At 37.7% G+C, this 17,566-nt stretch overlaps 1 protein-coding gene across 4 annotated transcripts in view; it reads left to right on the top strand.

Annotated features, from left to right (window-relative positions):
• Positions 1-17,566, top strand: part of GALNTL6 (polypeptide N-acetylgalactosaminyltransferase like 6) — a 434,988-nt gene that overhangs the window by 335,804 nt on the left and 81,618 nt on the right. For all 4 annotated transcript variants that reach the window (XM_030271350.4, XM_072928381.1, XM_072928379.1 and 1 more), the window contains one exon: positions 14,089-14,274. In XM_030271350.4, the coding sequence (XP_030127210.4) occupies positions 14,089-14,274 (186 nt within the window). The remainder of the gene's footprint in view (positions 1-14,088; positions 14,275-17,566) is intronic.

The following is a 17,566-nucleotide window of genomic DNA, read 5'->3' as shown; positions in this document are numbered from 1 at the left end:
TTGTTACTAACGATGCTACTGAAGTAGTTTTAATCCAGCATCTTATTATTTACCGTTTTCTCTGGTGATGTGCTCACCCTCCTTATGTGTTGCTCCACTGAGTTGAGTTTTTGCCATCAGGAGTACGACGTAGGGGATGAGGGTTTCTTCCTCCCAGGCCTGATTTGTTAGGTTCTCTAATCCTTCTCTGTAGATGCTGTGATTTCCTTTTAGGGAGAGAACCATGCAACTACACACAGCTAAACAAAATACAAGAGAAAAAAAATATGGATAGTTAACTAAAGCTTAGAAACACAGAATGAGCAGCAGCCAATTTTCCACCAGTAATTGTGGTATTACAGCTAGGGCAAGCTGAACAAGAATCATCAACTCTTTAAGCAAGTTGCAGGTATGGTCTATGTTCCTTGTGTATTTTACAGATACAGCAAATCAAGATAGAAAAAGTTCAAGACACAGCACACATCCCATGTCCTGACCTGTTCAATTTTTTTTTATAAAAATTGAGTTCTGCTGCTAATGCTTGGCCATGCCACACTGAATGGTCCACAGAACTACAACATAAATGGGTCCTTCAATCCTTAATTCCCTTGGAACTGAAATTTTCACTTGTTTAAAACTCTTGCTTTAAAAAAGTTGGCTGGTAATATAAATAAATTAAGCACAATACCTACATACCAAGGGAAATTTCCTGTTAAGGGAGTCTCTTATCCTAGAGAGAATTATCTTGTGGCAAGATAACACTGAACGTGTGTCAGTGAAAGAAAGCAGGTAGCATGTTGTATCCTTCTTCTGAACATTTCCAGCTGTTCTTTTGGAAATTGGGTTATTTTGTCTGAGTTATAAGTATTTTCCCTTTGGCTCCAAGCTGCAAAGTGAACCAAATTACAGGATGTAAAATATAGTGTGGTCTTTACAGCAGAACTAAAAGCCCAATCCTACAGCAGAAGGATAATCTGGTGTGAACAGAAGTCATATCCATGTCAGAATATTGTTAGCTATTTTTATTTTACCTTTTAATTATGTGCCATCTGTTGTTTTTGGTTTTATAGTGCTCCCGTGTTCGACTTTGCCCACTGTAAGTTTTATTAACTTCTCTGTTATTTTTCTGTTGCTCTTACTTCATTTCAGATGCTTCCAAGAAAATACAAACACAGAAACATTACTCTAGAAAGAATTCAGAGCTCCAGCTCTCAGGTAGCTTTAAAATTAAGCTAAATACATTTATTGGTGTTTAAGTGCTGTTACAGTTTACATTCCAGAGTCTGATAAGCATCTGCCACTCCAAATGATGATAAATAGATTTTGGTAATTAGAAAATTTAGTCAAAATATATTTTTTCAATTTTTCAATAATTTCTAAAAAAATCACTACATGAGAACATTTACAAAACTGGTACATGGGTCAGTAGTGACAGTTTCTCTGTTTGCTTGTCTGTGCTTTTGCCTGTACCTATTCCATTTGTTTCCTAATTGTTCTACTTGGGCCTAAGCTATGCACTCACAAGAAGCAGAAAAGAAACAAACCTCAGGTAATAAGTTATAAAAAATTAAACAAAACCTGAAAAAAAAAAAAAAAAGAGAGAGATGTAGTTGCAATATTTCTATGGGGAAAAACTACCAACTCTACAGATCAAACTACAGCTAAATGCAAAAATACTTGTGTTTTTCCCAGGAAAGCCCTTGCTGGAGCTGTCATGGAGATGAGTAAGTTGATTTTTGGAAAGATACTGCTGCTTGTGTAATTCTGAGTAGCTGGAGGAGGTTATCTGTAGGTAGCACAGTACATCTCTTGAAATGTGACTCACACAATGAAAAGTTTTTCCAAGGAGAATATTTTCTGCCCTGATTTATTTTTGCATTGCACTTAGCATGCTTACAATAGTAAATCTTCACATGGCTGGTTTTCAACTGAGCAGAGGACATGTAGATTAAAAAAAAAAAAAAAATTGCAGGGAATGGCAATAACTTTCCCACTCTTTTTGTTACACCTTTTTTTGAAAAACAAAACTTCGGTCTGCTAAAGGTGGGAAACCTCACACCAGCACAAAACTGGGGAGAAGTGTAAGTGACACACAGTGTGTGAACCACACTTCCAGGTCATTGAAAAGGTGGTGATGAGGGGAAGATTCATATATTTCTGGTCAGGACTAATGGAAATTCTTGGATCCGTCAAGATAATGAGTGTCTACTGAATACTCGGTAAAAAGTGCTTTAAAATTAAAATGATACAATTTTTTGGTTTTGTATTCAGATATTTCTCAAATTCATGTATTTCTATTGTAGATTTAAATAGCAATTTTTTTATATGTCAAGGAAATATGAAATACAAAGCTTATGTCCTCTATTAAATCCATAATCTGCAGTTTTAACAGTAATAAAGATGTGAAAATTGTGTTCAGAATACAGCATTTTGTCCATCTTTAAGGATCAGTAAAGTGCTGTAAAGCAGATGTAACCATTCCAGTTTTGAAATAGCTTTACACTTTGTAAGAGCAAGAAGACATGTTCATGGCAATGATTTATTTTTCACTGGACACTGGCTAGTCCATTAATCCTTTACTTATGAAAGATATGAAAAGATCACTAGGACGATACTGTGTTTATACAAGTAAAATGTATAGCTAGATGTACCAATCCTTGTACATCTGGATTCATGTGGCTGTCTATAGGAAGATGAAACAAACCTAAAGCTCTGTTTCCCAGAGAGGTTAAGAACAGTCCATGCCATCCTTATTCCTTGTACCCACAGGTTACTTTGTTGCCATGTAAAGTAAAGTAAAAAATCCTAGGCTATATCCTCCGTCTTTTGGTGCTGCAAGACAGGCAGCTGTTTGGGTGAGGGAAAGTGGTGGAATATTCAAAGGAAGATGTATAGAAATATATGGTGTAGTCTGAGCCTAATCCCTTTGTCATTGTATGAAAGCTGCCTGGGGCTTGGATCTGCTATTTAATATTCAATATAATATTTATTTATTTAATTAGTTAACCTTTAGGTCTTAGATGTTCCTTTAATATTCAGTATGTCTTTCTCTTTCTTACCCTTAATGAGGCAACCTGCCAGACTAAAGAGAATGTGAAGACCATTAGTGATCCTGCAGAACAGTTGTGACAACTGAGAGCAATAGGAAAAGACAGGTTGTTTCAATGTTTAAAACAAAGGGAGAAAAACATAACAAAGAAATGAAAGAATTCAATGTCTCCCTTTCCAAAGCTTGATTTATGTAGCAGCTCATTTGTTTATTCTTTTTCTTGTTTTAAATAAAAAGTGAAAAGCAGATCCTATATCCATGATAAAACATGGTATTCTTGTTTGATTAATAGCTCACACTGATGTTAGAAGATGCCTAATTATGCATCAGTGTTTGCCTCATTATGTAGAGGAACATCATCATAGCAGATAGTCTGTGAACAAGGAATGGTTTCCTTTTTGATAATTAATTCTCATGCTTCAAAGTATGTAACCAAAACAACTCTTTCACTGTAAGATTTCAATAGCCATCATTTTGGAAGCAAACTGTTTGTTGCAAATAATGAAATGGGGTAAACAAGATACCTGACCTTATCTAAAAAACATTACTTAAATTGATTGATTTTCTTTGCCAGTAGGTTGTCATAGAATTTCCATGAACTGCAGCTTTCTGAAAACCTCTTCAGCAATAATAACTCCATCTTCTTTCACTGTGCTCCTTGACGTAGCAGTGAGTGCAAAGGTTATACAACTAACAGGGCTAACTTCTGCACCTAAATGATTGAAACAGTTTTGAGAACTACAGTTCTAGCTTAGTAAAAACCAGAAACTTTTTCGTTTCAAAGTAGCAGAAAAAGAGTTGTATTTCCACTCTAGACAAAATTGAAAAAGGAAAAACTCTTGAAATAACAGCTAAGAAAAGAAAATATTTGGATGATGAAATGCAGCAATTGAGAGAAGTAACTGGATACTTACTCATCAATAAATGTTCCTGGATCTTATAAATGTCTGCATTCCACCAATAAAGAAAAGTCTGGTATTACCAGGTGCATTGTTATAGGAAATAAAATTCAGGAGATATGAAGGATAATTAGAAGTCTATGGCTCCATGTTTCTAGCATCTGCACTGCTAGGAATTTGAGGCTTCTTTTGGTAGGTCAGAGAAACCTCACTGGGCATCTACATGTTTTATCCTGTTGCACTATGCAGAGCATAAGTAAATTCATCACTCCACAGGAAAGATTTGGTACCTCAGAACTCCAGTTCCTCTGACAGAGAGGGCATTTTTAAAAAGAAAACTGTCAATACAAAAGTTGGAAGACAACTTTATTATATTCTTGATGTAATATCAAATTTCAAAGACAATAAATAAGATATTGCCCATAATCTCTTTTGTGTTTTGAAATCTGAGTTTCAAATTATATTTCAAGGGCTTCTCTTATTTACATCAAAAATCCTGTGCACTCGGGAAAAACCTCACTGAATTCTTGAGGAATTCTGAGGAAAAGGAGTCACTTCAAGCTGTACTTAGGACCTGACCAACCTGTGATGGTTAGCACATAGAACGGAAAAGCACTACAGAAGTGCAGTGCTTTCAGTTAGTCGGGAGATTATTCAAAGATTCTGTGAGTGGATGGCCATATTCCAATACCTTTAGGTTTTTGGAATACTTTGACTAAGGTTTGCAACACATTAGAATGTCAGTAGAATTACTCTTGGAAATACGTGTTCAGTGTAGGGATCTGATGCCACATAATTAAAAAGTAATTACGTGTGTTCTGTGACTCCTATTTTCAGTCCTCCCAAGGACCAGTGTTACCATCCTCTGCAAATATAAGGTCAGTGCCATCCTCAAAGTGGTGTTTTACCAGTTCTCCAGTACAAACTGTCCTTGGCATTTGAGAGGTTAAAAAGAGTGTAATGAGAGAAAACTGTTCTCTGGAGACAACACCTATTGCAAAAGTTAGTAATGTGTATCGGAGGAAAAGCTAAAAGTATATCAAAGATAGTTTTAGGCAAAACAGAGAAAATGTCAGTCTAAATACAGGTCTCAAAATCTACAAGGCTGTTTGCAGTGTTAAAAATACATTACAAAAGGAAGTGCTGCTTGACAGGTCATCATTTACGATTTTTAAGAATCAATATTGTCAGGATACAAAATTGTGGCTGTGACTGTGAAAGAAAGAGGATAGCATGTGTGAGTAATGTATTGATCTTAAGGGAAGTTTCTCTTTTATGGATTCACTTCCAAATAACCTTCTAATTGGCCTTGCTACCTGAAAGAAACCTCACAGTATACTTCCCTTGGGGATGAGTTACTGTATAAATACCTCTGTAGTAAACAGACCTGTTAAAAATAATCAAATTTTATGCAGCAAGGTCACTCTTTTGACAGGTCTGTGCTATATAATTGTGTTCAGAGAATGGCCTATATGAAGAAATTCTTCCCAGTTTGGTTGAAGTTTATTCCATCAGCCATGCTGCTCTTGTGGTAAAGCAATTCCAGGGAGCAAAATGTTCTGCAAATGAAGGAGCCTGCTATCAGCTGTAGGAAAGACACGCTACCATAGTATAATGGATTGAAAGTTTCGAGAGCTACCTCATACAATTGGCAGTTGGAATAAATCCATTTAAAAATCCTTCACTGTTTCCTTATAAGGAAGGAAAACTTGGAGCTGTATCAGTACCACTGACCAGCTATCAAGCCAGCCCTTGATGCTTATGAGGTGATTTGACGTACTGTGCTGCATTACTGCAGCCTAAAAATCAAGTGTTTCACTTCTTTTCCTGTTCAAAAACCTGAATTAAAAAGTACCTCAAGAGTTTAATGATGCTTCCATGACATCTGTGTAAGCAGTCACCACACCTCATCTCTAGGTCTTCAATTACCCGAACACTCCTCTTGTTGACAAAGGCATTTCTCTGCTGGTGACAGAATGACTGGTAAGTCACAATTATCTGGGCTCAGGGAAGTGGAACAAAGAAGTACTAGGATCTCTGCATGTCTCTATTGAATGTCTCTATCGTTGGAGAAGTCTCAGCAAATCTAGCTTGCCTCACAGATTCTGTAGTCCCCATCATTCCTTTCATGACTGTATGAAAGCCCATGAACAACAAAACAGATTTGTTCAGAGAAGTTTACCTTAAGTCTATCCTGCATGAAACCCAGCTGTATTCATCTGTTCGGCCTCTTGCTCTTAGTAATGCTGACCTTTCCAGATTGTGGCAAAAGAATGTGCATTTACTATGGAGTTTGGAGATTCTTTCAACTTTAACAGGCTGCAGTTGAAATTGAACATCAAAATAAGGGTGCTGTCTGGGAGTTCATCACTGAAGGGCAAGGAATGAACAGAACGATTGCACACTCAGGATACTCCAGAGCCTTTTAGCCTACCATGCAAGGACTTTGAAAAAGAAACCACATTTTAGCTTGGCTCATTATCAATATCAGAAAAAAGAGATTGCATTTTAGCTTGACTCAAGCCAAACATCACAGTCAAAACAAGTTTCTGAGTGTTTGGCACAACGTCTTTGTAAGCAGTGCTACTTCCAGATTAGCAATAAATACATGGTGATCTCAAGTGATGGTAGTCTTTGGTGTGCAAAACTGTTTGGAAAGAATGGGTTATCTAGCTAATTGCTATTAAGTAGATATATTAAGTAGAATTTTTCTCTTATTTATCAGTCTGTATCAGAACTATTGGTGGAAACCCAATAGTTTCCACACTACCTGTCTGCTTCTGGAACTTCTTGTTGTCTGGAATGGCTATGGAGCAGATGCTAAAATCTGTTTGACAGAAAACTTCCCCATCCTTCCTCCAGATTTCCTTAGTCAGGACTAATTGGCAGAACAGCTTAGGCAAATACTGAGGTCAATGTTAGTCATTGATAACTTGCATGAAGAGACAGTGGTGCCCTCAGCAAATATGTGTATGATACAAAAACAGAGACAGTAACTGACACATTAAATAATATCAGAAGCTCAAGGATCAGGCAAAAGAAATCTCATTAAGTTCAACAAGGAGTGATAGATTCTACACCCATAACATGGAATAACTCCATGTGCCAATAAAGATGCAAACTGGCTAGCTGGTGTGATGTAAGGACCTGCAAAGCTTGTAGTGGATACCAAGTGAATAGGAGAAACTGTTCACCTTGTATCACCAGGAAGACAAACTGGATTGGGCTATGCTAGGATGAGAGTAATCAGATAAAATTAAATTATGCTTTTTACAACGTTGGTTCTGCACAGAGCTGCAGTTCTGCATGCAGTCTGGGGCTCTGCAATTCAAGAAGGACTACAGCTGGAGTCAGCTTACCTGAGGACTGGAAGGACTGTCATGGGCCAACAGTATGTGACCTCTGAGAAGAGGCTGACAAACCTGGGCTTGTTTAGTCTGGCAAAGCAGTAGCTGAATGGTTGTCTAACATCTGCCCACAGTAACTTGAAAGGGAATTGCAGAGATGGCAAAACTCAATTCCTCCTGATACTGGCAGATGGTATAATATGAGGCAACAACCCCAGGATGCAGCTTGGAAAATTCAGTTTGGACTTTACAAAAGACTTATTCACGAAAATAGTAGTGCAGCAATGGATTAATTTACCCAGAGTTATAACCAGGGGACTTGTCCTTCTTGTAGACTTTGACTTGGCTATGAAAAGTGGCAGCTGGCCTGTTATAGACTGTGCAATCATTCTGTGTTTAACCAGCACTTCCAATCAACATTCTGCAAATAAGAAACTTAAAGGGAAACTAGAAGAAAGGAATATGATGTACCCAAATTCATAGTCTCACCTAGTATTCTCTATTCGGCTATTTTGCTTTTATGGTAGCAGGCAGTGAAAGTAAAAATAATGGCAATGCACTGGAAAGGGCTATTTTGTCAATTGCAGCAGAAAACAAGGAATAACTGAATAACCATAGGCCGCTCAGTTTCCTTTATCTATTTTCTGTCAAGCTTAAGTCAGTCATCAAAAGATTAAGCTGTTCTGAGAAAAAAAGGTATGTTCAAGGCTTCGGGAAACAAAAGGAGGATATCCTTGCTAATTTTACCTGGGAAGATAATACCATCTTGGAGAAAGGGACATAGTAAGTTGGTGGAGGTTCTTCTCATTATGAGGGCCATGGAGGGTGCAAAAGTGTACTTGCCAGTTTGTGCATATTGGCACAAAGCTCTTTGCTGCTGGCCAGAGAGTTCAAAAGATAGAGAAAAATCTTCTTGAGCTGGCCTCAAAGAGCTGGCCTTGTGGCTGTTGCAAGGCAAAATAGCCATTTTACTGCTTTAATTTTCACCAAGTTTTTATATTGTTTTATAGTTTTTTTATTGTTTTACTGACCTAAGGCCACAGACTACTATCATTTTGGCCACATTGCTTCCTCCCATATTCTTCTGCTGAGATAACAGGAGAGGCCAGTTTACTTTTTCTGTTACTATAAGGGGTTTTTTTTTTACTATTTTCATATGTTTCATGCTGGGAATTCCAGAGCATGGAATTACATACTTCTCAGTCAATTCAGGTTAGAAGTAAACAGATTTAGTTCAAATTGTTTATCCAGGCATTTAGCAGACTCTGTTGCTGCTCTTTGTTATTTGATAATTTACCAGTCAGTGATCCTTAACAAAAATTGTTAGTACTTTTGAGCAGAAATTTGAGGTGCTGAAGATTTGCAGAAGGTCTCTGTTACAGGAGAAGATTTGGGGTGGACTTGTCTGGCTGAACCAAAGTGGGACTTAACAAAATGCTTTAATTTCTTTGTATTTTCCTTCCTTTTTCATGGTCCATATTGCAGTCAAGCACATCCTGAAGACCAGCTCTAACTTTCATGTAATATTTTAAGTCTCTGATGCATTCTCAATAACCCTGGAGGAACATTTCTTGTCACATGGAAACATGGGTACAAATGTGATAATGAAATACTCTCTGTATGCATCCCAATGTGAGAGAAGAATCTCAATTCTGCTTCTTTACTACTATGTGTTTTTCTTCCTGACAAAGATAGAACTCTGGTTTCCAATTTATTTCTGGGCACCAAATTAAGTAAATGGGTATTCTGCTTGAGTAGATCTTTAATTATTATGACCAAGCAATTGTGTCTCTGCTGTTATTTTAGAAAAACTTCTCCAGACTTTAAATGAAGACAGAGGAGGCCCATGCAGAACAATTACAATGGAGAATTTGTTTACAGGCTGTCACTAGGAGAGACATAATGCTTCCCTTTATCATCACCTGTCAGAGCAGTGACAGCCTGTAAACAGCCTGCCCATGCATTATTCTTTGTCACCACTTGTGCCAGCTCTTGCCCTAGCAGGTGCCTGGCATGTGTCAAACTTACAAGTCAGGGATTCATTTGATCAGCACTGTAAAGAAAAGTGTGAAGTATTTTCTTTTAAATTAACAAATTAGATATTTGTTCCACTTATCCAATGGAAAGGGCTTTGGCTTCTTTATATGCAAAAAGTACCATTTATAGCTTACTGTAGAATTTAAATACTGGCTTCTCTCTCCTGCCCAATTCTGAAAATGGAATTTATATAATACTACAGAATATAAATTAAACCATCCTACCTCCCTGTTCTATTGTCATGGTAAATATGTTAAAATTATTTCCTTTGGAAATGAATGGGCAGAATGTGCTGTCCTCTGGACATTTAAATGTCTTTTTGTTACAGGTTGCTTTCTATTTTACATACTGCATTATAATTTCTTTAAAATAATTTCTCTAGAATTAGAGTTTGGTGCTGACATTGATTCATGCATGTTTATTTGTCTACTTGAGTTTGCTTAGTTGTAAATATATATATGTAACATACAGGGTTTGTGTGTGAGATGCTTCTTCTGCAGATAGTATTAGCAACAAAATAGTTGGCATCTGTGAGAAAATAAAGTTGTACTGTAGGAAATAAAATATTTGGTGTTCTCTTCTGTGAGGGAAACTTATGGAGTTCTGTAAAAAGGGGAGGTTTATTCTAATAGATTTGGCAAAAGACAAGATTTTTAAAAGCTAAATTTGTTAGTAAACAGTGATACTATTTGTTAATCAAAAATGTGACTCAAAATGAAAGATATATTTTTACTATTTATATTAATAGTAGAAAATACTACAGTTTTCTTTAAAACTACTACTGTTCTACTATCTCTGGCTGTTACTCTGTGTTTATTTTTGCTTTTAGAGATTGGTAAAATTGGAAACAGATAGTGCCTCAAGTCATTGCAGGACAAATTAGAGTATGAGATCACTTTTGTAATGATTTAAGTTTAAAAAATTGTTAGTTATGGATCCAAAAGGGAATTTGCTTTCTTCACCTTAAGGTATTTTCATTCTCACAACCATACTGGAGTTGGTCATTGAAATAAAATACTTTGTGATTTTTTATAGTTATTTTAGCTATTGACAATTTTTTCCCAAATAAATTCCCAAACCACCTCCCTTTTCATATCTCAAAAATAAAGATACAATAGGTATTCTTGCAGGCCTCTATTTGACTATGTCATGACTTACTGTTAGGATATTTCTAACATGTAACTGGTTTATAAAATGTGGATACCTTACGTGTCTCTAGTAATCCATAGTTTGTATGTAGAGCTGATCTTTTAATGTCACTTGTCTAACTAAGCTGTTTAAAATTCACAAGTCATTACTTTTGTTTTCTTCATTACTATTTCCAGATATGTCTAAATGAGGATGCATTTAGAATTCTGTGTAAACAAGATGTGCAAATTTTATTTGTGTGTTTCTGCTATTTTTTTTTTTAACTTGTTCCTTAGCAACAAGGAGAAAATAATAAAATAATTCGGTCATGGGACTAATTGAGTAGATGAAAATAATTTTGGGATATATAATTCTAGCATCAAAAGATGTGCTGGATGTTTTAATGAAATTCTTCACATATCAGGTGACATGCTGTCTAAAATGCATGAAGAGCTATCTGAGAGAGAGGGAGCGAGGTGGTGCAGAGATTTGTTTGTTCCACAGAACTTCAGTGAAAGAAAAAAAAAATTAAAATTTGAGAGACCTTTTTCCTGAGTTTGCAAGGAATCTAAAGCAATGAAAGAACAGTATGAACTACCATAGATTTAATAGATTTCAAACTTCAATACAACTAATGACAATCAAATCATATTATTCAACTCTATTGTTATTTAGAAATTGATATAAAAACAGAAAAGAATGTATCATAATTTGATAGTTTACATCATCTCTCCCTGAAGTGTTTTCCTGAGAAGATAGGCACTCAGCTTTCAGAATTTGCTCACTGAAAAATGTGGAAGGAATGAAATTAATTCCTTTGTATGAGACTGAATTTCAGTGAATTCATTTGGCTCAAGACAAGTGATAATGATCAGAATGCATGAAAAGAGTGTGTTTGTATTAGTTCATTTAAACAGCAGTGGTTGCCATATTGGAACTGCCTGCTGTAAGGGCCTTACCCTAACCATTGTGACATTTAACTAGTGAAGGCCCAGCTCACGTGTGCCTACAGGTACCAGAGAGCCTACCAACACCACAAACAATTTGGATTGTCCAAGTAAGGCTCCTGCTTCTCTCCATCAGAGCATTTAGGTGCTTTCTTGGTAGCTGCCTTCACCTACAAAGAGGGAAACTGCCTAGAAACAGGAAAGAGTAAAGCAATTTGTCTGACACATAATGAAATTCAGAGCTATGTAGTAGCTGTTCAACTCTCTGGTCAACTAGAGTCTCATCAGTGAACCCCTCTCTGAGGGTAGGCAGGTGATGATGGGAGATTTGTGCTATAGCCAAGGCATTTAGTGATTGCATCCAGAGTTGGAGAGGTGTGTTCTGGCTGAGCAACACAGTTCTTTTTTAAGGCTTGTCTGAACAATGTGCAGCAGTGTGGTCTTCCTCTTGGTGGTGAGTCCCTGTGCACTATTCAGTGCAAACAAACTAAACACTTGTGGATGGAAAAGGAGAAGGGTTAAGTGACCTTTGAGAACTACAGGAAATTTCTGGTGTCTGAGGACTAACAGAACCTATGGTACCTAAGTGATTAGATTTGATTTACTTTGGAAATATGTAACAACCTGTCACTTTTGAATGATTTTTTCACTATTTTTTCATTTTTCATGGCTATTAGATGATACAATTTACAATATAGAAAAAATCCAGAATGACAGCTCTAACAGACTTTCTTATATTACTGCAAGGTCTTTGTATCTTTGTTTTTAAGGTCTATTTCCTTTCTTCTATATTCCTGCGCTATGGGAATAGTCTCAATGGAGCTCATAAAAACAGAAAAACAGTTCAATAAATATACACTTTAACAGTTTTGCCTGTGGGCACAAAATGATCCAGGGCTTGAATAAACCTCAGTTCAGTCACAAAACTGAATTGTAGCTGGTAGCTAAAATGAGTCAGAGTAGCACACAGGCCTTGTCCTGTGAATATGATCGCTCATACAAAACCCTCCATTCAAGACATTTCTCAACATTGTTGCTGTTGGGATTTTATTGAGAGTGTAAATAGTGAAATGGGATGGAAAAAGGGATACTTCTTTCCTTCTTATTTAGGAATTTAAATGTGTGTTCTACAGTCAGCCACAAAGCAGAAGACAAAAACTTTCTATATTTATCTTAATGTCATTATTTTTGTTTTTGTCTCAGACTTGCTTTCCTCACTTGACTTAATACTTCTCTCAGGCAGTACAATGAGCACAATCCTCTCTCTTGACTCAGGATGTCTCCAGAGTGTTGAGTTTCTCCTCCCAGAAGCCTCAACTTGTTCTGTAATCATTGCAGTGGGATGTTCCCAGTCCCTCTTCTGTGCCAGTGTGCATCAGGATTCCTCAGTATAGAAGACTATCCCATGTAGTACTCTTCCACTAAATACACATCAGTGTTCTACTTCTTCCTAATTTGCAGGTAGCTTTGGAATGTTGTATGTGTTTGTTAGCTAGGGAAAAAAAAAAAAAAAACAAGATGAAAATAAACATGTGGAGGAAGCTCTATTTCACTGGAGCTTAATTTTATTTTTACACAAGATCCTGTATTGTCTGTGCTGTGACTTGTTTGCTCATTGCCTTAAATTTTTATGTCAGCATTATATACTCTAGGACACTGCTAAATGGAAATCCTTTTGCTAGTCCACAGCAAACTTCTTGCAATTTGTAATGATAGAAGAACAGGATAAGGCCTGTGTTGTCCATAAAAGTCCAAAGAATTAGTAGCTGATACCAGAAACAAGCATAAGCTGGCTATTTCCATGAGACATAGCTTGCAATCTTTAGCATCACTAAATGTAGCTTGTCAATGGTTTTAATTATTAGAGACTAAGCTTTTCTCTCCCTTTTCCCCATGAATGAAATTATCATATTTTTCCAAAGTAACAAGTGGCAAGCTGAGGTGTTATAGCAAAGACAAAAGATCAGGACTTGTGTTTTAGATGTATTTAGGAAAAGGAAAAACTGTAGCGTGTTTTTTGTTGTTGAGGTTTTTTATGATTCTTAGTGTGCATTTCTTGTCAGAAGAAAAAATATTCCAAAAGATGATGTTTAGTGATACAAACAGAACCAGATTTTGCAGATCAGAGAACCTATCAACTACTCTACATTTCAGCCTAATTTTATTAGGAAGTCAGCTGTCTCTGTTTTCTGCTTCATGCTGGTATCTAACTATTAAGATCTTCCTTCATGTCTGTTTCCCATCCCATTACACAAACAAGCTCATTGGGCTAGTTTTTTTTTTTTGTTTGTTTGTTTGTTTGTTTTTTTATTTCCATGTATAGTTCTTCACAATAAATTGATATAGGAAACTGACTTGGAAAGGTCACTGTTTATAAAATGACATGCCAGAATGTTTATATGGCCCTGGGCTGCAGGAGCCAGAGAATGGATGAATATCCTGCAGCTGTTTTGACCATTATATTGTGGATGGCAGGTTGCCAGCAACAACTGCAGAAGAATGTCAGGGTCTTCCTTTGTGTGATAAAAGAGAGAATATTTGCACTTTCTGAACCATCTCAGGAGGATGTGTGGCAGAGTTTGGAGGACTTGAAGTGACTAAGATGGAAGTAGATAAGCAGCTTGCAGGTTGTACACCAGCTGTCCTTCTGTTGGCTCCTTCAGGCCCGGCTCTGCTGACACTTTTTTTGCCTTTCTTTCTAGAACATTTAAAAGAGAAGCTGGAGGAGTACATGCTCCGCTTTGCCAAGGTGAGGATTGTGCGCACCAAGAAACGAGAAGGGCTCATCCGGACCCGGCTGCTGGGAGCTTCGCTGGCTAGAGGAGAAGTCTTGACATTTCTGGATTCCCACTGTGAAGTCAACGTGAACTGGCTGCCACCCTTGCTTAGTAAGTGCATGAGCTTCATCAGACATTAAAATCAGAACATACAGCCAGGAACTGAAGCTGTGTCCCACAGTAAGCAAGAAATACACTGTATTAAAGTGTTTGGAGTTCTGCTGAAGTTCTGATCTCTCTGAAGTGTCAGTATGAGAGATAATTCCAAGAAATGTGAGCAACTCCATTTTTTTTCTTGAGACTGAAGAATATGTAAAATCTTGCAGTAACGCTTCAGCCTATAGTAGTTACAATTTATTTTATTATTACTACTACTAAATACACTGCTATATCTAGTATAATGTTATGTCCTTACTATACACCTGAAAAGGTTTGTTAATGCAGGTATTGTATTCCTTCCTAGTTTTTCACATTGCATTAAAATAGTTTTAGCTGTAAATATATCCAAGGCGTCAGTGTTAAATCCAATAGCAATAGCATTCACAACAGGAAGCTCAGAAAGAATGATTTGCTATTAACTGTTGTGCTGTATTCCAGCTGCAGCTAGCAAAGCTCCATTAGTTAAAGGAGTGGAAAGAATCAATTGCTGTAGTCTAGGATTTCACTTCTGGAAACAATGTTCTCTTTTCTACACACCTGACTACATGCAGAGTATATACACGGTGCAAAGTGAGTGCTTTTTGCTACCATAACCGAAGAAAATTTCTGAGCTGCCTAATAAAGAAATTTGTATTCATTAAAAAAGTCTGCTGTAAGTACACAGAAGGTTATGGTTTCGCTAATTAATGGTTATTGTTCCTTGAATTCTGTTGTTAGGACTCTTGGGCCACACAGTAAGCTGATAAAGCATTTGCAGCAACATGTGCATTCTTCTAATGAGCTATCAGTAGAGACCAAGAAAAATACTATTAACTAGTTTCTCTTCAGATTAGTAATAAGATAATGCACAAAATTCCAAATATTTATCTTTCCTAGCTTCCATATCAAATCATGCATACATGATGCATGATCCCCTTGTTATCCCCTTGTCCTCAATCACATCTGCATTTTTAAAACCACCTCCTTGTCTTCATGTAAAACAGAAGTGTCATAAAGGAGCAGAGAGAAATCCAAGTTGAGGCCAGTTCCCTTTGTTCTGTCTCGAGGAGAAGAGACCGACCCCCACCTCACCACAGTCTCCTTTCAGGCAGGTGTAGGGAGCAGTAAGCTTTTCCATGGGCCTCTTTTTCTCCAGGCTGAACAACCCCAGATTCCTCAGCTGCTCCTCACAGGACTTGTGCTCCAGACCCTTCACCAGCACCGCTGCCCTTGACTGAACTCACTCCAGCCCCTCAATGTATTGAGGGGCTCAGAACTGGACACACGACTTGATGTGTGGCCTCACCAGTGCAGAGTACAGGGGGACAGTCATTGCCCTGGTCCTGCTGGCCACACTGCTGATCCAGGCCAGGATGCCATCGGCCTTCTTGGCCATCTGGGCACAGCTGGCTCATGTTCAGCCACTGTCAGCCAGCACCCCCAGGCCCTTTTCCTCTGGCAGCTTCCCAGATGTGCATCTCTAGGCCTGTAGCACTGCATGGGGTTGTTATGACCCAAGGGCCTCAGTTCTGTCTCCAGACAGTCCAGATACCTCTGCAGAGCCTTCTTGCCCTCCAGCAGATTGACATTCCCATCCACCTTGGTGTCATCTGCAACCTGTGTGAGGGTGCATTTTATCCCCTCGTCTAGATCATCAGTAAAGATATTAAAAAGTGCTGGTCCCAGTACAGATTCCCTGGGGAACAACACTTCCAAAATTCTACCAGCTGGATTTAACTTCATTCACCACAACTCTCTGGGCTGGCCATCCAGCCACTTTTTTATCTGGTGAAAAGTGCACCTTTATAAGCTGCCAACTTCTGCAGGAGAATGCTCTGAAAGACAGTATCAAAGGCTTTACTGAAGTGCAGGTAGACAATACCCAGAGCCTTTCCCCACATCCACTTGGCAGGTTACCTGCTTATAGAAGATCATGTTAATCAAGTGGGACAAGACTTTCATAAACCCATCCTGGCTGGGCCTGATCCCCTAGCCTGTGTGATCTCTCATGAGATAATCTGTTCCATACATCTAGCTAGATTTCACCCTGTAAAAACCAAAAAAATAAATAGAATAGCAACAAAGGATTCATAATTGCAGCCAGGTTGCAGTTGGGTATTGAACCCTCAACCTCAAACCAGAAAACTGAAAAGACAAGAGCAACTGCATCAGTGCCCCTCAGTTCTGAAGAGAAATGAAATCTTTCTCATTCCACATAGAGTAGAATACCTGTAGATAACCAACCCACCAGAGGACCTAGAAATTAGTCTTGAGGAATACTGAAGCCCAGAATCAAGTCTGTTTTATTTTAAAAGAAAAAGTAGAGCATTACATAAAGGACAAGTAGAAAATGAACACACATCTAGTATATTTTCCCTGTGCCCTATTTTCTAAAGGAATGAGAAAACTTTCTTATCAACTTCAGATGGCATATATTTACTATACTGAAATCAGATGACATCTGCTAATAATAGTAAAGTTAATGTATGTTTTCAAGATTTTATCAAGATTTTATTTTGTGATTCACTCAGCACTACATGTGACTGAAAGTCATTCAGGGAAGCCACAACAGAGGACATGTTGAGTGTTTATTGCTTTGAAGCTGCCCTGGTTTAGCTCTGATTGTATCTGGCATGCGTAGTGAAAAATCCTCAACAAGTACATGGTTCAGCCCTGCTCTGGACTGGCAGTCTTTGCTGAGAGGAGCAGTGGCTTCCACTGCCCCAAACAGGTTTTGTTCCAAATGAGACCTTGAAAGTTAGAGGTTGGGGAGGAGGGTGAGGAACCAAGAGCAATCACTTAAAGATGGTTCTCAGAGCTATTTAAGTATCTAACTTACATTTTCAAAATTAGCTATCAGCTTTAAGGCCAAAGGAAGACTGAGTTATTTCAGTACTTTTAGGGTATCTAAATGGCTTTGTGGAGCTGAGACACAGTTGTTTTCAGATACAGTCCTTTGTTTTGTTTTCTTAAAAATGGGGATAAAATGTTTTTATTTTATTTAAGCTTTATTTAGTTTATTTCTTTGCTTAAATGGGCTCTTAAGCTTAGGTAAGACATTCTGAGATACTAGAGAGTTTTGACTGATGCTCTCTGAGTAGGCAGCTGTAGTGATGTAAGAAGGTTGGCAAACAGCTGTTTGTTGTCATCCCTCAGCAGAAGGAAAGATGTGGCTTGGACTCCAGCAGCTGACAGTTCAGTGCAGTGTGAAGTCAGTTATTGCAGGTAAGAAACTGAGCAGCAAACCAGAAAGGTACAGGCATAT

The sequence above is a fragment of the Taeniopygia guttata genome, chromosome 4 (genome assembly GCF_048771995.1).
Source record: "Taeniopygia guttata chromosome 4, bTaeGut7.mat, whole genome shotgun sequence".
Classification (NCBI taxonomy): domain Eukaryota; kingdom Metazoa; phylum Chordata; class Aves; order Passeriformes; family Estrildidae; genus Taeniopygia; species Taeniopygia guttata.
Note: the sequence above shows the minus strand (reverse complement) of the source record. Positions and strands in the feature narration are given on the sequence as shown.